Here is a 23,871-nt window from a genome sequence, read left to right on the forward strand (position 1 = left end):
TCCTGGAACTCACTTTGTAGACCAGGCTGGCCTCGAACTCAGAAATCCGCCTGCCTCTGCCTCCCGAGTGCTGGGATTAAAGGTGTGCGCCATCACGCCTGGCAATTAACATGTCCTTTCTTACACTCATCTTTCTAACTACAGTTCCTGAGTCCTTCAGGTCAGGGACCAGGGAAGGAAGGTGACCATCCCAGCAATCCTGCGTCCTCTTCCTGGCTTTGTGCTGCACGGAGGGACCAGGCTGACTTGGATGAACCACTGCTACCCAAGGACAACGTTTCAGGCAAGAGTCCACTTCCCTTAGCTGCTCCAGGAACACAAGAAAGCCAAGCCCCTGGGCAATCTCAAGGAAATCTGGGTACCAAGCACAAGGCCCTGATGCTATTTAAAACTAACCCCAGTACTGGGATTCTGGCCCCAGCCTGCCAGTCCTTGGTGAGTTACTGCTCCTTTAGGATCCTCTTGTCCCATGATAGTTCCATCCCACCTCTATCAGGTCCCCACAGGGCTAGACAGGACAAGACTGTTCTGCAAGCAGAGGTGCCCTACATTTCCCTCCAGGCTGACCCACATATGTCTTCAATGAGCAATAATGCTGACAGGGCACAGCTCTTAGACAAGACGACCACGAAGCAGCCCGCTACTCTCCACAGCCTGAGAAGCGAGATTCAGGTCTGTCCCACCCCATGCAGCCCCTCCCCTGCACCAGAGGGTAGGCACTCCACCATGCCCACAGTCACTAGCTGTAGCACCCAGAAGCGAACAGGCAAGGGAAGGCAGATAGCCAGCCAGCAGGACAGACCAGAGCACGGCACGGGGAAACATGGGAGGCAGGCCATCCCTGCCGGGGGCCCAGGAGGGCCCACCGACGCTGACCTGGCAGGCAGGAAAGGTCAAGTAGTGGTGTAGTAACTGGCCCACGGCGAAATTTCGCACGCTGGCCAACTTGGACTGGTGCCGCTGCAACCGGGTGAGCAGCAGCGAGAGCTCCTCCAGCTGTGGGCGTGTAGACACATGGGGAGGGAGTCAGCCACTGCAGGGCACACCACTGCAACTCTACTCTTCACCAGTGCCAGGACCACACTGACGTGACACCGCCAGGCTATGGTTGCATTGGCCCCGTCATTAGGGCAAACAGAGGCACCACCAGCATAGGGCACTGGAAGCCACCAGCTCAGCTTCACCCAGAAGGATGAGTGCTTTGAAGGGAGAGTTAACCAATCATAGTGAAAGCCAGGGAAGAAAGGAGAGGTGCCGAAGGAGAGAGCAGGGAGCTGGAATATACTTCTGACAAAATCCGAAGTCTTTGGAGGGCCTGCTTCAAGGCCTGAGTGCTCACTGGGCCTGTCTCCTCATCACCCAGAAGGGATTGAACGCTTGGCTCCGAGGGAGAGAATGCTATGGGCTAGGGTCCTGTATTCTACAGCATGTCGGTCACCTGGACAGGGAAGTGAGGGGCAGCTTACCGATTTTCCATGTAAGCTGGGAGCGCTCACTGTGTGGGTCATGTAGCCCATGGAGGGCATGGAACGCCGGTCCACGTGAGAGGAGTTCTGTGACAGGAAAGAAGCCAGACTGAGGCCAGGCAAGGAGACCTTAGCCACTGACTGCCAGGACTGCCCACCATGCATCCTTCCATATCTCTGAGCCCTAGGCGCCTGGTGTCCGAAATGGACACCTTTCTCACTGGGCACACAGCTCAGCAAACTGAAAGGCCCTGAGAGTTCAACCTCAGCTGGATTGTTATACTGTTTCCTGACTTTTAGGCTGCCAGGCAGCCACCGAGTGACTCTGTCTCTTGATGCAAGACCCCAGTCACCTGGCAGAAGTTCCCAGGCCTTACCTTGGCAGCATGACCCCGTGCCTTCCTGGGAGAACCCCCTAGAGAGATGTCCACACTCCTCCTCTGCTCGGGTGGCTTCACTGTGACCCTTTCTGCTGGTGTATGTGGCCGCCGGGGTGGAAAGGGCCTCGGAGGCCCGGGAGGAGGGATGTCAGAAGGAGACGGAGGCACAGAGATGGAGCGGGGCACCTCCAGCAGGCTCCGGCTGCGGCCCTGCTCTGTGAACTCTGGAGAGCCAGCTCCTATGGGTGCGGTGGGGCTGCCGTGACGGAACTGCTGCCTCTGCTGCCACTCATAGAGCTGCCACACAGTGCCGTCTCTGTGTGCCCGGCGCTCTTCACTGGACATCTTCAGGTGGCTGGCTCGGTCCTGTGCGTACTTGTAGTCACTGGGTAGGTTCCGGGGAGGGGGTGATGAGCTCCCAGAAAGATGTCTAGTGCTCTTGGGAAGAGTCTGGTAGTTTTCTGGGAATGACAGGGGCTGGCTGGGACCCTGGCGAGGAAGTGTCTGGTCTAAGGGCAAGCTGAGAAAGACAAAGAACATGTCAGGCTATCATACAAGGCAACACAGCTAAGGAAATTCACAAGGTCATCTTGTGGGTGAGACATCAGGACCCCAAACAGCGACTGATACAGACACCTGGAGCTTCTCACTGCAGAAGAACCCAGAACCAGTTATCTCTGAGAGCTGGGACCACCACAGGGTTCTTGTGTCCATCATTCCTGGTGCAGTGTGATTAAACTGGCTCTCCTCTCTTACCAGCTGTCAATGTCAAGCAATGTGTGTTAGTCTGGGAACGTCTCAGAGTTTTCTGGGGTGAAAGGCTCTCCTTCTGCCCAGGAACCTAGCATCAACCCTCAAAACTCACAAAGAAAATGGCTGGAGGGGGTGGGGAGGGATGTCTTCTCTCTGCTACCCTTCTAACCCTGACACTGGTACCTTCCCTCCTGCAGAGAACTCTGAGAGCCTCCTGATGTGTTTCTTGTACGTGGTCACATGATCTCATCACTCCAGGGTACTCTAAACCTCCTCAGTACCCTCGAAATCCTTGCCTGGCAGTCAGGGCTCTCTAACATCTGATTACAACCTCCCCCGAGGTCCCACTGTTTTCTCAGTGCTCCCTCCAGGGCTGAGACCAGCAGCCTAGACTGCCAGGGATGCAGGAGCACCCTCACCCCCCACCACACACACACACCATGAGCATCCCGCATATTTACTGGTTGTCCACCACGGAGCTCCTTACCCCAGTAACTTCTCACATTGCAAAAAGCAAAAGGTAGGTTTTGAATCTGAATTCTACATACACTGGTTATATGACTGCAGGAGGCTTACTGACTGCTCTGAGCCTCAGTTTCCCTACCTGTATGTGAGGTAGTATTAATGCTTCATCTAGAGTTCTGAGTAAGGGAAAATGCATCCTGAGAGCCAGTCCTTAGCAGGATATGCACCTTCCTGACATGGCTTCCCTTCCCTCCATGGACAGGTGTGGTGGCATATACCACCTATAAAAGCAATAAGGTTGGAAGATAAGTTCAGGATTGGGCTGGAGAGATGGCTCAGCAGTTAAGAGCAAGACTGCTCTTCCAGGGGTCCCGAGTTCAATTCTCAGTAACCACATGGTGGCTCACAGCCATCTGTAATGGGATCTGATGTTCTCTTCTGGTGTTTCTGAAGACAGCAATGGTGTACTCATATACTTAAAAAAAAATAAGTAAATCTTGAAGAAGAAGAAGAAGAAGAAGAAGAAGAAGAAGAAGAAGAAGAAGAAGAAGAAGAAGAAGAAGAAGAAGAAGAAGAAGAAGAAGAAGAAGTAGTAGTAGTAGTAGTTCAGGTTCATCCTCAGCCATGCAATAAGTTCTGGGCCATTCTAGGATACAGGAAATATTGTTTAAAAAAAAACAAAAAAAAAACAAAAAACAAAAACTAGAGGTTGAAGAGATGGCTCAGCAGTCAGAGATTTGCTGCTTTTCCAGAGGGCCCAGGTTCAATTCCCAGCAGCCACAAAAGGCTCATAACAACCTGGAACTCCAGTTCCAGGAGATCTGTCTCCCTCTTCTGAATCCCACGGGCACTAGGCATGCACAGCAATGCATAGACATACACTCAGGCAAAACATTCAGAACATAAATTCAAAAATTTTTTTTACAGTTTATGGCCAGTGAGATGGCTTAGTACATAAGAGTGCTTGACAGGCAGGCAGATAATCTGAACTAAATCCCCAGAGCCAATGGTGGCTGGGGAGAGAGCAGACTCCCAAAAGTTGTCCTCCGAATGCTGCATGTGTGCATGCGCATTGCGGCATCCACGTGCCTGCTCAAGTGCGTTCTCTCTCTCTCTCTCTCTCTCTCTCTCTCTCTCTCTCTCTCTCTCTCTCTCTCAAATTCTTTTTTGTCATTTGCTTTTTTCAGTCTAATCTGAAAAAAGGAAGGTAGTATGACCTTGTAAAGAGAATAGGCTCTGGGTTCAAATCCTAATTTTGTCTCATTAACTTCACACAGCAAACTTATAACAACAACAACAACAACAACAAAAATCACTGTGTGTCAGTCATTGCTCTGGGACAATGCTAAGTCCAAGTATATGGTCAGTGGAGGCAGCAGCAATACCTGAGGCTTTATTCAAAGGGCAGGCGCCTGAATTAAGCCAGACACCACATGTTCTCGCTCGTACGTGGGATGCAGAGAAGCAAAGAGTAGAGCTGGGGATGGCAGAAATGAAGCAGGAGAAGACGTTGGTCAGCTGTGCAAACTTTCCCGTGAGCAGGTATCAGAGAGCCATTGTACACAACATGGTGACCACGGCTAATAATAACGTATACTTCAGAATTGCTCAAAGAATAGACTGATTATTGTTACCACATTACATAAGGATATGTGGGTGAGGTGATGAATGTTTCAACAGCTTCACAATGTATGCATATACCAAAATTTCCCATCTGCTCCATCAATATATAACTATTACTTTTTCAGATGTATGATTATGTATGTGTGTGTATGCACATGTGTTGGAGTGGGCATACCCATGTATGTTTGTGTCTGGAGGCCAGAAGAGGACATCAAGGGTCCTGCTCTAACATTCCCTGCCCCTTCCCTTGAGACAGTGTCTCTCCCTGGCCTAGAACTTCTTGTCTGCCTAAGGCAGCTAGCCAGTGAGCACCCAGATCCATCTGCCTGTCCCCTAACACTGGGATTGCCTGACACGGGTGGAACTGCACAAGAAACACTCATGCCAAGTGGCATCTTTCTACCCCCACAATTATTACTTTTCATTAAAAGTAAAGGGGGAGAGATGTCTTAGCACTGGCTGCTCTTACAAAGGACCTGGGTACAATTCTCAGCACTGACTTGGTGGCTCACAACCATCTGTAACTCCAACTATCTGTAGCTTCCAGGGGCTCTGACTCTCTTTTCTGACTTCAGCAGACAGCAGGAACACACACACACGGAACACATAAATTAAATAAAATAAAATAAATCTTTTTAAAAAATTATCTTAGAAATACAGGATAGAGATATAACTCAGTTGTAAGAGTCTTTGTCTAGTACCCAAAAAGCCCTGGGTTCAACTCCCAGCGTGGCATAAACAGACCAGAAGCCAGTCTGGGATCAAGACCCTATATAAAATATAGTTTCAAAATGTAGGTCTTTCAGCCCAGTAGAACTATGAAGAATAGCCTCTGGGCAGAGTACATTCACCCTGTTAAACAGCCCCAGAGGTTGAAGAATGCTATTCCAATCCTATTACATCACTCATATCTGTCTGACCTCAGGTCCATCTCTTCTGTTCTACCCTCACTTGCCTCTCTGCAAAACGTGGATAATAAGCACCTCTGCTAACCATTGTGAGGAACAGAAATAGGTGCCATCAAATATGGCAGCTTCCCTTTCACAGTTTCTTTTCATTCAGCTGAGGTAATTTTAAGATCTCTTCAACCCAAACCTGTCTAGCATGTAGGTGAGCCTGCTTGCCACTAGGTGGCAGAGATTTTTCATTCATTTTCCCAAAGCCCATTCTGATGTGGTGGCAGCGCCCAAATCCTCAGAGGTGGTGGCAGGAGCAGACAGCAGACATGGGGCTGCTCCTTCTATCTGCCTCTACAGCCTACGCAGAGTACCTGCCTACCATGTTTAGATGGTCACGATTCCACTATTCAGCAGTGTCCCAAATCCCGAGGCTATCCTCAGTCCCTGCTTCCCACCTAGGCACTGTCTGCCATTTGGGGAGACCTCAGATGTTAGTGGAGGGAGGGAGAGGGAGCAGGTGGGTGCTCCTGAGGCAGCCTCTGTCTTGACAACAGACATTTGTCCAACCTGGCCTTACATAGTCCGGTATCAGGAACCACCTGCTCTGTGGTTCCAAAACCAGCAAAGTTAAACAGGGTACCTTGAGAAAGTGGCTGCAACAGTCTCGCCATGTAAGGTCGACTTCTGTGACTGCTCCTGTCTCTGCAGAAATCCCTCACCTCCCACATCAATCAGGCAAGCCTTTCATTTCCTATTGTGTTCCCTCTGGACTGCTTTTAATCCCTGGCCCCACCCACCTTTTCATTTTATAAGTACACTTTACTTTAAACACTGGGTGCAGGTGGAGGTGGAAGGTGAGGACTCTAAGGACTGGTATGTAAGACTTGCTCACCCCATCCCAACAGCGTTAAATGACAGGAGACGCAATCTAGATACATCTCAAATATGGGGATAAGTGAGAAGTAGTTCCCTATGTGACTTCCTTCCAACGCCTCTGTGTGCTCTGTCCAGTGAGGAGGCCGGCACAGTCTTACAACACACAAAGGAGAGATAGCTGACTTCTTTCTCTGCATTTCAAACGGAAAATGGAGCAAGTTCCCTCACTAAGGAGCCAGACCCATCTTACCATAGGAAATTACCATATACTTAAATGTATTTTCGTAAGTGTGTGTGTGTGTGTATGTATGTGTGTGTATTCGTGAATGTGTGTGTGTGTGCGCGTGTGTGCGTGTGTGTGTGTGTGTGTGTGTGTGTGTGTGTGTGACAGACTGGCCTGGAACTTACAGCCACCCTCTAGTGATTACAGACATGTGCCATGAGACCCAGCTACATAAATTTTAAGGACAAATATCTGGAAGCATGGGATGCAGTCCTTTTAGGACATGGTACAACCCCAGGGCCAATGCGCATCTTCTTTGCACTCTGCTTTCCATCAGCCTCAGTGCCACTGCCTCTCATCCCCATGCTGATCACCCTCCCTTCAGCTCCCAGACACATGCCACCTTTGTGCCTCCCACAGGGCAGGCCATTGTGTAGAGGAATAGGGGAGGTCTGTGAGTGGAGAAAGCCTTATGGAGTCACATTTCATCAACAACAAGTTAGAATCTCAGTGGTCTGATTTTTTTTCTTTTTGGCAAGGACTTTGTCCCATGAAAAGGTCTTGTGGGCCAGGCATTCCAGTGGCTCCTTCATTTCTACTGTCCGCTGCCTTCAGATTTAAACTCTGAAACTAGCTCTGGCTGAGTAGAGTGTGCACGTCTTTCATCATGGTATTTGGGAGGTAGAGGCAGGTGGAGTTCAAGGCCAGTTTGGTCTACACAGTGAGTTCTAGGCCAACTAGGCTACAGAGTGAGACCTAGTCTAAAAAGAGAAAAGAAAGAAAGGGTCTAGAGAGATGGCTTGGCTGTGAAGAGCACTTGCTGCTCTTGCAGAGGAGGCTTCAGGCTCAGTTCCCAGCATCCATCCACATGGTACTGTTTCTAACTAGTTCTAGGGGAACTAATGCCCTCTTTTGGTCTCTATGGGCACTAGCCACATATAAGGTACTCAGACATGCATGCGGGGAAACACCCATACACATAAATTGTCTTTCTTCAAATGAACCCCTACCCAATGACAAGATGAGTGTCCACAGTACCTGGGCTCCTCCCCAGACTCCTCCCCAGGCTCCTCCAGGCATCTGGGAGGTGACACCTGGGTCTCAGAGCTCTCAAGAGTCTACAGAGACTCCTTGGAAACAGAGGGACAGCAGTGCAAAGCCGATCAGCTCCCGACACTGTTGGCCATCTGTGACCACAGGTCACACTCTAAACTCTAGCCTTGCCACTAAGCTGTGTGTCCTAGGCAGGCTGCCTCCCTTCTCCAAGCCCATTTCTCTGGTCTGTAAATTAGAGCTATCACCTTTCATTGGAGGGCCGTTAAGGTTATTCGCATAGAGGTAGAGTGGTTAATTAGCTGAGCGGGTACTGGGGAAATGACAACACCCCACCCACCCCGCATTCAGCACCAGACTAACCTCCTGCCGTCCCCCTTCTGAGCCTTTGTCCAGTGCTCTGCCTGGGCCAGGCCGGTCTTCCTCTGGCTGTGTTTCTCTGGGTTGGCCCTGGGAGGAGCAGTCCGCTGGTACCCACTGGTCCCATTCTGTTCTCCCAGGCCATAAGGTGGCACCCCGTTCTTCTCGGCTCGCTGTGGCTGTGCTTGCTGGCCTCGGGGCCCACCAGGTAGATCGACAAACAAGGCATCCTCCTCAGCTGGCAAGTATGGGGACCTGGCCTTGCTCCTGTCCCTCCTGCCCTCCAGTGGGTCCCTTTGAGCACGGAAGCGCTCCTCCTCCTGCTCCCTCCTGTTGAATCCACAGGAGTCCTCATGGCCTCGATGAACACAGTCTCTTGAGTGCCCAGGTCCCACGTGGCCACATTCTTGGCAGGTGTCAGTGTGGTTGGCCTGTGGCACGGCCTGCCGCTCCACCTTGTCCATGTCCCTGTAATGGCAGCAGCACATTCAGCCCACAGCACAGCCAAGACTTCCCGGAAACATTATCTACTTATCTCTGAACATCCCCCACCCCTAACCCAAGCTCAGTCCTTTCTCCTGCTGTCGGAACCTGGCTTAAATACTGCTTCTTCCAGAAAGCTGCTCCTGACACACTCCTCAGTGTAAATGGGACGGCAGCCTGACACCATCACCACACTGAAACGGCCGCTTCAGAGCCACACTCTTTTAACTTCTGCCACCCACAAGCTCGGCCAGTTTGAGAAGAGGTACTGGTGACAACTAAAGCTGTGAGCTGAGGGTAGAGGAGGAGCTCTGTGACATTGGACAGGGTTCTTCTGTCAAGGCCTGCCACACTGAAAGCCTCCTAAGGACAGGTCCTAACCTAGTTCTGCAAGCAGCCCCATCACTCAGGACAGAACAGTGGCTCACTGGACTCAGAAGAAGGCACTCCAACACAGATGGGAAAATGAGCAGGAATTCAGATGGGGCATTAGCCTAGCTGTGTTCCAGCGGGAAAAGGTCCTGCCCTTCCAATACATGGCTTTATGATGGTTTAGCCAGGGCTGTTTGCGCTTTGATCTGGGAGCACACAGCAGAACACTCCTGTATTTAAGCCATGATGATCAGAGCCCCAGGACCACCCAGAACCTCAGCTCACCAGGGGGAGTGCAGATTAAAGCTAGTCTAGGGAGCAAGGAAAACGTAATTTCCTACACAATGGCTACTTCTTATTGTGTGCAGATCTAACTGTGGGCACACAGACCCAAGCAAGGCAGTCACACTTGCCACTGTCAATGTTCAAATGCCTTCTCCACAGAAATCCCAAGGTATGCAGAAATAAAGTTTCTCTGTACTTCTCTACTATCTGTCTGTTTGTCTGTCTATCTTCTCTGTGTAGCCCTGGCAGTCCTGGAACTCACTCACTCAGAGATCCATCTGCCTCTGCCTCTCAAGTGCTGGGATTAAAGGAATGTGCCACCGGCTTCTCTACAATTTTTTTTTTTTAAATTTGCCTACTTATTTTATGTGTGTGTTTGAATGTGTTTTAGTGTACGGAGGTATGATGGCACATGTGTGCTGGTGAGAGCACAACTTGCAGTAAGAATGGAGAGCCTTTTACCACATAGCTCCTGGGGATAGAATTTAGGTTGTTAGCCTTAGTGGGGAGTGCTTCACCTGCTGAGCCATCTTGCCAGCTCTAGGTCTCCTTTTAAAACAAGGTCTCAAGGAGTCCAGGCTGGCCTTGAATTTGCTGTTACTGAGGACTGGCTTGCTCTCTTGATCTTGCCTTTACAGGATTACATCACTACACCCGGTTTGTATCTCATATCTGAGAGACATCCAAAACCTATACTTTGGTCCACTGCATGTCTGACAGCATTTCTGCCTTCATTTGGGCTCACCCTTCCCCACTTTGGGTCCACCCAGTTTGGGTGCTGCTGACTTTACTATTTCTTGTTCTGCTATGGCTCCAAAGTCTCAGGGCCTGGTTCAGGGGGGAGGCAAAGGGCCAGTCCGTCAGTCCTCGGACTCTGACTTGAGCTCCTGCTGCCCAGTGTGAGGGGTTGTTTGAAAAGGAAGCCAAGTGGGCGTGGTGTCGCACGCCTTTAATCCCAGCACTTGGGAGGCAGAGGCAGGTGGATTTCTGAGTTCGAGGCCAGCCTGGTCTACAGAGTGAGTTCCAGGACAGCCAGGGCTGCACAGAGAAACCCTGAGTGGCCAGCTGCCTTCTGGGTCACCCGTGGTGGAGTCACAGTTGTTCTGTGCTGTCACGTGCTTCCACTACCAAGGCTCGCTCCAGCTTGGAAAGCCAAAGACCTGCAGCCTGCTTGCCTTCTCTCTCTCTCTCTCTCTCTCTCTCTCTCTCTCTCTCTCTCTCTTTCTCTCTCTCGTGGAGAAACAGGAGTCTCATGAATCCCAGGCTATCCTCTAACTTTTCTGTCCCTGAGGAAGGCCTGCCTCTACCTCCCAGGTTCTGGAAGACAGGTCTGTCTCATGCTATGGTAGTGCTTGAACTCATGGTTTATGCCTCCAGACAAGCAAGCATTGTATAAGCTTTGTCTCCAGTCCCCAGATGGATACATCTTCTTATTATGCACACTATAAAGATAAGCAGTCAGACAAACATCCCACTATCACGGATGCATCAGAACTTTTAACCCTAAAACCATGGAGTTCGTTGGTCTGCTCTTCTTTTAGAGCTAATTTTGTAAGAGTAAACTCTGGGTTTTAGTGTGTGTGTGTAAAGAAAGATGCGCCCTCCCACATGTGCACATACTTCCTGGAAATCATTTTGAAGGGAGATGATTACTTCTATTCAGATTAATACCAAAATATCCTGCAGAGTAAACATCTAGGGAATGGCTGAGAGAGCGGTGTCTGCTCGCTACCTGCCACTCTTCTTACCCCTAAGACTTTGGAGTTATGAAGCTCCTTATCCCCGTGGCTTCCAGGACTTAAAGGGACACTTTTATGCCAAAATGTTCAGTCGGTAGCTGCAGGTAGGAAAAGCAGCGCTTTCTGCTCCATAGCCCTACCTGACTTCAACATTTAACAATTTACTAAATTAGGGGCCTTAAAACAAAACAAAAACAAACAAACAAAACCATTTTCTCCTGTCTCCCTATATTCCCAGCAATTTACCATATGACTTCTCAAATCAGAAGACCTGTCACAAAAGAAATCTTCACGAATCAATTTAGCACAACGGGTTAAGTATGCCTTCACTTGGATGACTGTCCTTCAGAGGGCTGGCCACGGAGCATAGGTGTTAGAGCTAAGACAGCACAAACCCTTCCTAGATGGGCTGCTGCTGGGGTACTGAGCGCTGATCCCCAGTCTCTGAGGTAGGTAAGCTCACGGCGGGGGCCCATCTTGGGCACCATCTATATAGAACTCTGCATGAAAGACTGAAGAGCTGAGGCCCTGGAAGGCAAGCAGCTTCTTTCACTCTGGTTAGGGCTCAGCATTGAGGGAGGGGCTGTGAGAGCAGCGGGGATGGTAGTCACTTCCTTCTTTCCAGAGCTGAGTTAAATGGGGGCAATCCCCCACACCTCGTCCCAGGGGAAATCTCTCACCCCACAGCCCTTTAACTGGCTCGCTTTACCAGAATTAGCAACAGAGGACCTGCCTGGGTTAAGGACGCTCTACCTTCAGCTGCTCTCCCCATGAGTCACAAAATATGTTCAACAATGTCCCTGCCGCTTGCATAGGAGCAGCAAAGGACAAGCTCCCCTGGGACATTTGATGGCTTGAAAACTTCACAGGGTCTCGGCCAGGGTCATATATGTTTTTAAGGCTGATGCTACCAATGCCACACACGCAAAGTCCCACTGTGCGCCAGGAACTTGACAAGGCCCATCTCTCACCAGGCACTCACAGGCATACACATAGGCAACACGTCATACACACAAAATAAAAGTAAAAAAAGATAATGCTACAGGAGAATGTGGAGGGTGCATCAGCCAGCCTGGGGGATGGCTGCTGGTGTTCACTCACTCCCAATTAGAAGGCAAGAGTTTTTCCAGTTTTTGAAAGGGAAGGAACCTTGAGCAAAGATGATGGAATCTTAAGAGTTAGGAGTTAGGATAATTTTCCAAGAAAAAGTTTAAGATCTTCAAAGGTAAGAATCCCTTCTAAAACTGATAGTCAGCTGGATTCTTCAGGGAGGACTAGCGCGATCCCAATCTCAGCTAGTGAGGTAATCCTCACACGTCCTGAGCACATGGCACAGCAGTCACACGGTCTCCTGCCTTTAGCATTCTCTGCTGGTCTTTATTCACTTCTGGGGACCCAAGTGATACTGTTCAGTCCAGTGGTTCTTGCCTATGATCTCTGCACTTGAAAGGCTGAGGCGGGAGGACTACTGTGAGTTCAGAGCAGCCTGGGTTACAAAGTAAGATGCTATGTTAAAAAAAAAAAGAAAAGAAAAAAGAAAAAGATAACCTGTTTACACAGCAGATCAAAAAACGCCAAAGATTGGTAAGACCGACTAACAGTGAAGACCTATGAGCCAACACTCACAAGTGGAACACACCATGTTGCTTAAGGGACAATTTGATGGGGTTACACAAAATAAATGGGGTCAATCTGAAAACCTCACGTGTGAGGAGCTGGTGGAGGGGTTTTGATATAGGACTATTTATAGCAACAGCATTAGAGAACAAGCTTGAGCTGGCCAAATCTTTGCATACCCAGCACAGCCACATGGTAGACAACACCCCGTGGATGCCACACCAGTGGCCAATTAAACAGTCACCAGGGTTTGGATGAGGTTTTCATTCCATAAGTTAACGAGTCAGAAGTCTGGTTCGAGTGTAATGGAGTAAGATGGGGCTTAGTGCTGGGTCGAGGCAATTAGGTCAGTGCAGATGCTGCAACAAAAGTAACTGTTACCAGTGTCCCTCTTGCAGGAGCCCCCATTATTGTTTCACTTGCCTTTGATACAGTCCAAGTAGTGTGTGTGTGTGTGTATGCCCATGGTAGATTCCAAACCATGCTATTTAGACTTCTGCCTCCCAAACTGTGAGGTGATTAAACCTTTTTTCTTTATATATTACCCACACTTTGGTATTCTGTTATAGCAGAACACAGAATGATAGAGTGATCTATGTCTACTGGTATTAAATAATGTAGATCTTCTTGTTCATGTTTTAAAACAGCAAGAAAGCCAGTGAGATGGTCCAGTTTGCTACCAGTCTTGACAACCTGAGTTCAATTCCTGGGACCTACTTCATGCAAGAAGAAAACAGCTTCTGAAAGTTGTCCTCTGATCTCCACAGTAGTGCCACGGCATAAGTATTCTCTCTCTCTCTCTCTCACACACACACACACACACAAATACATAAGTAAAATATAATAAAAATTTAAAGGTAAGAAAGAAACCTAACATAACTTATTCATCTATTCCATGAATAGAAGTTATTTTAAAGGATATCAATTTACCTGACATGTGATTTGGAATATCTCTACCCATTCTACCGAAAATAAGAAAAGCTGTGTGTGTGTGGTTCCACGGCAGCTATGACCCTTAGATGCTGTCTAGAAGAGCTTACAGCCCAGTGAGTGTAATGTGTTAGCATTTGCACATTCTCCTCCTAGAGCACTTGGTCCATTACAGACTTGAGAGAGCTGACCATCCTGAACACAGCATGAAGGTTGGAACTGTAGCCCTAGGGCATTTCTTTGCCTTCTGCCCTGGAGATTCCCCCCCCCCCCCCCAGGACTGACCTCTTCAGTGATGAGCGAGACAGCACCTGTGCAGCCTGGTTCATGGCCCTGACCCAGGCGTTCATGTCCTCCAGGGTGTCGGCACTGAAGTAGTAGGTCCTCATGCCTGAGTGCTCCACCTGAGAGCCCGCTGTGGTGATGCTGTAGATGAGGGCCCTCATCCCCGTATGCACAGCCTGTGAGTGTGAGGACAGGCAGGTTAGCACACATTCTCTATGGGAACAAGAATAAGGAGTGCCCTGGCTGTCTTCCCGCTTCCAGATGAAGCCCCAGTGTCGGTCGCTTTGTCTCCACATCACAACCTAGATGTTCCTTTCTCACTACTGCCAGACCCAGAGACCGATATGGCTCAGTCTGCTGTGCTTCAGCTACCTAAAGAATCAGCTATTGTCTTTTCAGAAAACACCACAGAACTAGGCATAGCTGATCGACATTAACTGGGAATTCTGGGACGCCTAGAAAAAGGCACCTGGTTAGCACCTTGGATGATCCCCATCAGAGTCCTCTGCCCGGGGGGCTGGAGAGATGGCTCAGCGGGTAACGCACTGACTGCTTTTCCGAAGGTCCTGAGTTCAAATCCCAGCAACCACATGGTGGTTCACAACCACCCGTAATGAGATCTGATGCCTTCTTCTGGTGTGTCTGAAGACAGCTACAGTGTACTTATTTATAATAATAAATCTTTGGGCCAGAGCGAGCAGGGACTGATGGAGCAGAGTTGACCAGAGTGAGTGGGGTTGACCAGAGAGAGCGGAAGTCCTAAATTCCATTCCCACAACCACGTGAAGGCTCACAACCATCTGTACACCTACAGTGTACTCATGTGCATAAAATAAATAAATAAATCTTTAAAGAAAAAAAAAAAAAAAAGAATCCTTTGCCCAAGGAGACAAGGATCTGCCTCTTTTTTTTGGGGGGGGGAGGGGGGAGGGATTTGAGACAGTGTTTCTCTGTGTAGCCCTGGCCGTCCTGGAACTCACTCTGTAGACCAGGCTGGCCTCGAACTCAGAAATCCGCCTGCCTCTGCCTCCCAAGTGCTGGGATTAAAGGCGTGCGCCACCATGCCCGGCTAAGGGGCTGCCCCTTAACCTCACAGTGAAAACCTCACCCACTCTGCACAGGAAGATGGTATAGAAAAGGGAAGACTGTTAAAGTACCCACTCTGTGGCCCCTGGGTGTGGCCACTGTTTTAGTCTCTGTAATCTCGGCAGCCTGGAGAGATAGGCACAGGCCTGGTTTGCAGATGAGGCAAATGGATCTGAGAGGTTCAGTAACTCTCCCACACACCCCATCTGGGAATAGGTTCTGAGGATGATTACCGTCCCTGGACACTGAGGGCGATTACCACCCCTGGACACTGAGAGTGATTACCGTTCCTGGACACTGCTCATTTTACAAACTAAATGAGAAAGGAGCCTTTCCGATTTTGTTCCCCACTCCGTACCCAGGAAGAGCAGGCACAGTGCCCAGCATAGACATGTGCTTACTATTTGTTGAATACTTGAATGTGAGTGAAGAGTTTTAACCCTAGTCTGACTCCCAGTCCAAGGTTCTCTGTGTAAAGCTCATGGTCTCATGGAAAGCTGAGATTTAACTCGATAATGTGGACCTAGAATAAAAGGCAGGCCACAGCAGCGAGCAGCCAGAGAAAACAGTTCTAAACTGTTGAGTGGCATGCCTTCAATACGGATGAACAAAAGCTCTCAGACGAGCCTCTGGCATTTACTCCTCCCCACACTGGACATCCCAGCCCACAATGCATACTAACTACGGGCCTGTTTCTCCCATTAATACATCTGAGTCTACCCAGCCCAGTGCCCAGAGACACTACCCAAACTTGGCCTACAGTCAAGGTCCCCACAGTGGCAGAGAAACCTATCCCCATTTTGAATGTCTTGGGTGTCCTTTTGGTCCCCTCTGCTTCGGCAAGCAGGAGCTATGGCAGTAAAGCCAAGAAGAGACTCATGCAGACTTTACCACACACCAGCAGAAATCCTTAAGACAGGTTCCCCTGGATCATGAGGCCCAAGATCTCTGCATGTCTTCCCTTCCTTCTCTGCCCACCACAGAGCATTCTGAGGAAATCTCTTGCCCACCAGTCGCAAATGCAGGGGGGTCTCCAGTGCAGTCTTTTGAAAGAGCAAGTCGCTGAGCTACAAGCACCCTCAGGGGCAGCCTTGTCAGCCTAGGGCACTCTTCCGGCATGCAAATACAGTTCTCCAGCCTGCCAGCAAATGGGACATGGCAAGTTGCGGCTGCCACAGGAGTCATGCACAAGCACACGGGACCTTGTTCTCTCGTCATGTGACAGCAGGCTTGTGCCCAGCTGCTCACCCGAGGACCAGGTGTCCAGCTTCACTCTGCCTGTGCTGAGGCACTCGGATGCTCTGACTGTGAAGGTAAGAAAGACACAAGTTCCTCTGTCACCTGGCCCAGTGACCTAAACCCAGAATGCTATGTACAATGTACAAAAGTTCATGGCCCTGTGAGAAGCCTGGGAGCGGATCCCTTCCTCTCTGCTCTGTGCTCCTCAGCTAGCACAGCCCTAATTTACATGACTGCACCCAAAGGAAACTGGGATGAGAGTAAGAGGGCGTCGACCTCCAAACCATGCTGCTCTAGAAGATAGCTGTGCTAAAAGGACATGAAGAAGGAAGCCCAGCTCCTCTCCCCTCAAACCCCAAGATCACATTTCAGGACAGCAAGAACCTTTGTGGGTAATGAAGGCACATCCAAAGGCCACCAACTGACCGACACATTCTCAGATGCATTCCCTGAGTAATAGTTCACCATCTACGGAGTGCTGGTGTGTATAGTATACTACACAAACGTGGCAAGAAGCACCACACTAGAAGGCAGAGGACAGCCTTTTACAAGGCTGAAACCACTCACGACCACTTCTAAGAAAACGCCAGTGGATGGGCACTGCGATGTAACAATTGCTGCCAAGAGGTTAGCGGCTGCAGCTCCATGGGTAATGACACTTGCTCTGGGAGCATCAGGACCTGAGTCTGGATCCCCAGGACCTACAGAAAGCCAGGTGTGCCTGTGTGTATTTATAACCCCAGTGTCAGGCACTGGGACACAGACACAGGTGGATCCCCAGAGCTCGCTAAACAGTACCCTAACCAAAATGGTGAGCTTCTGGTTCAGTGAGAGACTCTGTGTCAAGGCAATAAGGAACACTGAGAAAGGAAGACACCTATGGTTCTGAATTGTACATACAGACTTAGTGCAGCCACCACACGCACACACACACACACACACACACACACACACAATACAAACACACCTTATACTACACACACACACCATACCACACTACATACACACAAAAGCACTATACACACACTACACAAACACACATTATACTACACATACACCATACCACATAAAACACTACACTACATAAACACATGCTACACATTACACTATACACACACACACACCACAGCACATTACACACACAAAACACTACACTATACTACATACACACTATACACATACACACCGTACTACATTATACACACACAAAATACTCTACAACACACACACACACACACACACACACACACACTCACATAGTCTGGGAGGTTGTGAAAGAGTGTGACCCAGAATCATCTGAGATGGACATTCAGACAACTCCTGGATAGGAAGACAAGACACTCAGCCTCCGAGAAGCACAAGCACTTGGTGTACATGCTCACAGATGCAGCCAGCATGGCTGGCACAAGAGAGCAAAGGGGAGGGAGGCACGTGGTGAGGCTATGAGGCTGCCAGGGCAGGGTCCTCAGGGCCTTGCCGGCCACATTGCGGATTTATGTTCTGTTAAAGAGGGAGCCAAACTGGGCCAAGCAAGATCAGACCTTGGAAAGACCACTGGCTGAAGTACAGAAAGGAGGAGAGAGACCACAAAAAGACACTTTCTCAGCATCTCTCTCACACCCCGAAACACAGTGTGAAGATGAACTGCACACAGCCTTGACAAACTCCCACGATGCCACTCCAAAGGCTGTCTCTTCTGGTCCCTAGTCATTTTTCTCCAATGATACCCAACCCCAGTGTGACAGTTTGAATGAAAAACATCCAGCTCCAAATCGGTCCTGTCTGATGAGGCTAAGATGGTGCCCCCTTGCTGGAGGAAGTGTGCTACTGGGGTGGGCTCTGAGACTAAAAGCTCAAGCTCTGGTTTGCGATTATAGTTTAAAATGTGAACTCTCGGCTTCCTGTTCCCACTGCCCTGCCTGTCACACCTCCCTGCCATGACGAATTCATCCCTCTGGAACATAATCCAAAATAATCCCTTTATTCCATACATTGCTTTTGGTCATGGTGTCTACCACAGCAACAGAAAAATCACTATACCCACAAAGGGGAGGCTTCTTGAAAAAGACTCAGCCACTAAAGATAATTCTAGAAGCCACTGAACAAACCTAATTGTTTCAGAGCAGCTCCTGAGCTACAGAATAGAAGAGTGGCTGGGGTGACGAGCTTTAAAAAAAATTTTTAATGAAGATAGTGTTTCACTATGTAGTTCTAGCTAGGCTAGGCTTGCTACTTAGATCAGACCAAGCTGGCTTGACTTACAGAGAGAGATCTGCCCGCCTCTGGCTCCTGGATACAAGGATTAAAGGTGTGGGCCCACCAAACCCAGCCATGAGTCTGTTCTGTCATTTACACCTTGTTAGTCTGTGTCTGAATCCTTCTTGCTTCCTAACTTCCTTTTCCTGTCTACAAAAGCAGCTGCATCATAAAGGTGTTTCTGAGAACATTGTTTGAGATGGGAGAAGAATACCTTAAAGGAATACTTGCGGCTTATTCGATCCTCTGGGGTCACTGGGGAGATGACGTAGCTGGGCAGAGGGATACTCCCGAGAACAGCTTCCTCTCGGCTGTCTTTGGATGGAAAAGCACATCACAACACCGTTCTAGGAATCCTATCCAGCCTGTCTACCTAGACTGCACAAGCACCTTTCCTTGCACCAAATGCTTACCAGCACCTCGGCGCTAAGGGGGCAGGACCACAGAAGTGAGGCCGAAAGGGCAATTTTCCCAAGGGCAGAGGCAGGCATGTGGACACTCTCAGCTCACCATGCCAGTGAACGGGCAGCATGTCATGTGCTGTGGAACATCTTCCCTCACTGCAGAGTGACAGAGTTGGCCCTTGAACTCATACTCGGTTCATCTCCACCAGACACAACCCTAAGCCCAGTGTCCCCACCCTTCTGTGACAGCCCTTGCATCTGGTCCCTACCCACCTCGCTTCTGCATCTAGCACTTTCCTCAAGTGTAACTTGTCTCCTTGTAACGTCTGTCTCCTCCCACACTGGCAAAGCACTACCCATCCTTAGAAGCCAAACGCAAATCCAAGGTCTTCTCAGAATTCCCAAATGACCCTTTACCATTTCCCTTGAAGACCCTATGGACTTCAGTGTCCTTATTGCACTCAGCAGAATCTATGCTTGTCTTCCTCTTCCATAGGCGATTCCACCCTGCTCAATCCCAGACTTTATGTATGCTCAAATGGGCAATTCCACTCGAGTGTCCTGTCCAGTGGCACAGGAGAGACACCCAGAGGGCAGGGTGATTTCCCCTGCTTCCCAGATCTCTGGGGACCTCCAAGGTAACCTACATCCAAATGGGGCAAAAGCCCATGTGACTCTGGGTCTTGAGACTGTAACTGAATCCTACTTACTTGAATTCAACAATTTGAACTCCTGTGAACTGGCCTGGTAAAGCTGAAACCACCAACCATACGTATCAGTGAACGCTCTTGCAGGGTAAGGGGCTAAGAAACTCAGGCCACTGTTCTAATGACTAGATTTGAGAAAGCGCCCATCTGTGTTCTGTAAACATCCTCTCTAGTACAAGGGGTCCTTGGTGATCGGAGGCTGCAGCTCACCTTTATAATAAAACAAGCAGTAATCGGCCAGCACAAACCAGCGTCTTTTCCACAGCCTCATCCCGGAGCTGTCCTGCAAAGCAGAGAGAATCAGTCAGGGTGGCCCACAACATCCCACCTCACCACTCACCTGAAGCCAGTGCCGGAGCCAATGCCCACAGCCACTCTTTCTTTACATTTTTATCTTTAATATTTATTTGGGGGGGCTAGAGAGATGGCTCGGCAGTTAAGAGCACTAATTGCTCTTCCAGAGGACTGAAGCTCAATTTCTAGACCCCACATGGAAACTCACAACCTCCTGTAATTGGAGTCCTAGGGAATCTGACACCAGCAACCAGGCATGCGCATGGCGCACAGTGATACATGCAGGAAAGATCCCATACATTCAAACTAAATCTAAAGATGTAAGTGTGTGTGTGTGTGTGTCTGTCTGTCTGTCTGTCCATAGGGGTCAGAGAGTATTAGATCCCCTGGAGCTAGAGTTACAGGCCATGGAGAGTCACTGATATGAGTGCTAAGAACTCTGCAAGAGCAGTGCATGCTCTTACTCAATGAACCAATTTCTCAGAGCTTCTCTTTCTTTTTATTTTTTATTTTGTTGTTGTTTTTGAGACAGAGTTTCTTTATGTAACCCTGGCTGTCCTAGAACTCTCTCTGTAGACCACGTTGGCCCCAAACTTGGATATCTGCCTGCCTCTACTCCCTAGTGCTTGGGTTAAAGGCATGTGCTACCATGCCCCTTTTATTTTTCTCTCATCTGTCTGTCTGTCTCTCTACTTATCTATCTATCTATCTATCTATCTATCTATCTATCTATCTATCTATCTATCTGTCCTTAATGAGATGGTCTCATGTGGATAGTGAAGATGAAGTCCAGGCTGGCTTTAAACTCACTATGTAGCCCAGGATGGCCTTGCCCATCTTTCTAATCTTTAGCTTCCACCTCCCGAGTGCTGGGATTACAAGTGTGCCACCCTTGTCAGTTTATGTGGTCCTGTGATCCAGTCTGTGCTCTCTACCAACTGAACTACATCTCTGACCCTCTGCTGCTCAATAAACCAATGAGACCTTACTGAATATCTACTCTTGGAATAGGACGTTAAACTCAGATTAACTGATGGTTTATAGTCCCTCCCTTTTTCTATGAATATGTTATTGAATAGCTACTCTTTGAATAGATATTAATCTTAGACTCACTGATGGTTAATCACAGGAAGTAAGGTTTTCTGGTCTCCTAGAAACAAGTTATTATAACTCATTTTCTTCTAGAAAGGAAAATTCAAAAACAGAAGTTACCTATGAATAATAAGTTCTTACTAAAATGTGTTTTGTTTTTGTTTTAGGATCTAGGCTATAAAATATCTTCATTCATGTTGATTAAAAAGTGAATTTACATAGTATTGAATAGTCATATGTTGGGTAATTGAGATAAAGCTCTCAGCTAACCAATTCTGTTCTCTACTAAAGGACTGATTTTGTTGTTTTCTTTCCATTCAAAGTAAAGATCTGAATTCTCTTTGCCATCAAATTTCCTCAAAACAAAGTCCAAAACCAAACTAAACAAAAAGACTTGGTCACAAGGAAAATAGTAATTTTATAGACCAGTTTTCTCCAAGGCCTAGGAGAATCTCAGAGTTGGGTTTAGCTGTTAAACCATCTTTCCTCGGGGCTGGAGAGATGGCTTAGTGGTTAAGAGCATTTGCTGCTCTTGCAGGGGAACTGAGTTCAGTCCTCAGAACCACATGGCAGCTCACAACTGTTAACTCCAGTTTCAGGGGATGAAATACCCTCTTCTGGCTTCTATGCCCACCAGGCATGAGCAGTGCCTGGTGCATCCATACATGCAAGCAAAATACTCACACACATAAAAAATAGTCTTTCCCTATTCAGAAGTTTTGACAGGCTTGAGTCAAAACAAAAGAACAGTTTCTAACCCTGAATACAACATGAGGCTTGTCTGCCAACCCCCACATATCCCTTCCACCAATACACACTAAAGTACCAAAACCAAATTAAGTCAATGTTGTCATCTGATGGTCAGTTCCAAGGACTGCAGACTGGCCAGATGATTTCTGCAATCTCCATAGCATTTGCCTCCCTCTTACTGGGAGGCCTTGATCCATTCTCCGTACATGGTTCAAATGCTGGTTCCCAGGAAAGCTTCCTCGGCTTTCCTGAACACAGTCTACCCTGTGCTATAGGTCTGCAATGCTCTGACCCGTATGGCTGGGGAGCAGCAAGAGGGTCAGGAGGTGGGAGAATGATTTACTTTACAGGCCTTTCTCCTGCCACATTTCCAACCAGTGTCCTTTATTTAACAGGGCAAGTCAGGTAGGATAATTACTCAGATGAAGACAGAAATGTAAGAAAAGAGACAAGATGGGAGTGTGAGAGGAGACATAAGACCAGAGGCAGATGAAGGAGTCTCTGGGGCTCCCCTTCTATGGGAAGGGTCTTTGGAACCCCTCTCCCACACACAGTGTAGAATGCTCAGGAACCCCTCCTACACATCACACAACGCAAGACTTTCTCACAACTGCTTCGGTCAAATAGGTGCCATTGCTCTGGGCGTTTGATTGGTTTTTGTGGATGCTGGTGGGTAACAAACAGATTAGGGACGGGTGACAGTGTGATGTTTCCCTCTGCAGATGAGGAGTTCCTCGGGGCAGGCACCTTCTTATTTACCTCCTCACACTTGCTGTGTGAGCCCTCAAAACATGGGAAGCAAAGAGTAAGGGAATAACAGGAGAAAAAGGAGGGACCAAGAGACTGGTTCTGGACTTGGGAGCTCAGAGGTGGCTGAAGACCAAAGACAAAGCACAGAGTGAGGGCGGGTAGCAGAAAGGAGGAGACGGATGCTGGGGCTCCCAGCTAAACAGAGGTGGGGAAAGAAGGGGCAGGTGATGGTGCTGGAGCACATTCTATTAACATTAAGAGCTGCTACTATGGCATCCTGAGTCTCTTCCCTGAGCGCCCGAGAGAGGAGTGATGGTTCCTTATTACTAAGACCTGGGGAAAGTGGCTGGAGGGTGTGTGTATGGGGGTGTTAATGAATTTGGCAAATCTAGACTTCCACATGCTTGGGAGCCAGCCATGCATCCCAGGCAAGGAAAAGGTAGCATTTGTAGCTGAACAACAACAAAGGTACTAGCACCAGGAAGACAGATGGGCAGAGGGCTAACATGAAGCTGGATTCTGGCTGACTCATCCACTTACACTGTAGCCTGGGTGTCAATCTGCAGGCGCCTCTGCTTCATCTCCATCGTCACCCCACACCCCCACTGGCCAGCCCTTGGCCACCCAGAGCACCAGGGATGGAAGTGGTAAAGTGGGTCTGGGGAGAGACACTGCAACCCTTGAGCCAACAGCTCACTCATAAAAAAAAAACAAAACAAAAAAACAAAAAAACAAAAAAACAGGTTATTGAGCACAGAGGGCAGAACTCGCCTGCCGCAAAAAAATTCTAGAACAGGAAATGTCTCTAACTGTCCACAGCCTCCCTAGGCTGAGGGAGAAGCAAGCAAGACCCACTCTTCCACCTCACACCCACGTCAGCCTCCTCACCTGCTTGTGGAGCCAGCCCCTCACCACCACCGGAACATTAAGGTTCCTCCGAATGGCCTGGTCCCTCTTCCCGAAGCTGTGCACTTTACTGCTGGACTTGATGATCTAGGAAGAGCAGACCTCAGTTCTAGTGGCAGGGACTTGGAGGGGCACACACATGCTTGTATCTTAGAAGGGCCGTTGGTGGTCTCTGCCATTCTCTAAGCGGTGGCACTCCCCTGTCAGTGCATGCTGCTGGCCACAGCACCCCTCCCAGTCAGATGGCAAGCCCCAGACACAGCGAACTTCCCGACTGGTTCCCACAGAGACGTTAAAGGATTTTCCATTAAGTTAAGAGCTGCTGCTATGGCGTCCTGGAATGAACCCACCTTTCACTCCTTGACTTTGTCAGCTTCGAATACTTGGCTCCCAATCTGGTTCACCTGTCTAGGTCAGTGATCCTATACTTTGAGCATAGAAACTTGTGGGCATTTCCTTTCCTCAGGCCTGTCTGTCACTGAAAGTCGCCGGGACCTAACACCATGCACATGTGAACACAAGTGTTGCTTTCTGAGCACACTCCACAACAGTGACGAATGCATTCAAGAACCAGATGT

At 48.8% G+C, this 23,871-nt stretch overlaps 1 protein-coding gene across 1 annotated transcript in view; it reads right to left on the reverse strand.

Moving 5' to 3' along the window:
* Plekha7 (pleckstrin homology domain containing A7) overlaps positions 1 to 23,871 on the reverse strand; it is a 183,534-nt gene that overhangs the window by 33,808 nt on the left and 125,855 nt on the right. Inside the window, exons 6-12 of the mRNA XM_029535811.1 lie at positions 23,276 to 23,380; positions 19,712 to 19,784; positions 18,605 to 18,705; positions 13,810 to 13,985; positions 8,102 to 8,566; positions 1,844 to 2,366; positions 1,467 to 1,553 (exon numbers count right to left, since the gene is read on the reverse strand). Coding sequence (XP_029391671.1) covers positions 1,467 to 1,553; positions 1,844 to 2,366; positions 8,102 to 8,566; positions 13,810 to 13,985; positions 18,605 to 18,705; positions 19,712 to 19,784; positions 23,276 to 23,380 — 1,530 coding nt within the window. The remainder of the gene's footprint in view (positions 1 to 1,466; positions 1,554 to 1,843; positions 2,367 to 8,101; positions 8,567 to 13,809; positions 13,986 to 18,604; positions 18,706 to 19,711; positions 19,785 to 23,275; positions 23,381 to 23,871) is intronic.

This window comes from Mus pahari, chromosome 1, assembly GCF_900095145.1.
Source record: "Mus pahari chromosome 1, PAHARI_EIJ_v1.1, whole genome shotgun sequence".
Lineage (NCBI taxonomy): Eukaryota > Metazoa > Chordata > Mammalia > Rodentia > Muridae > Mus > Mus pahari.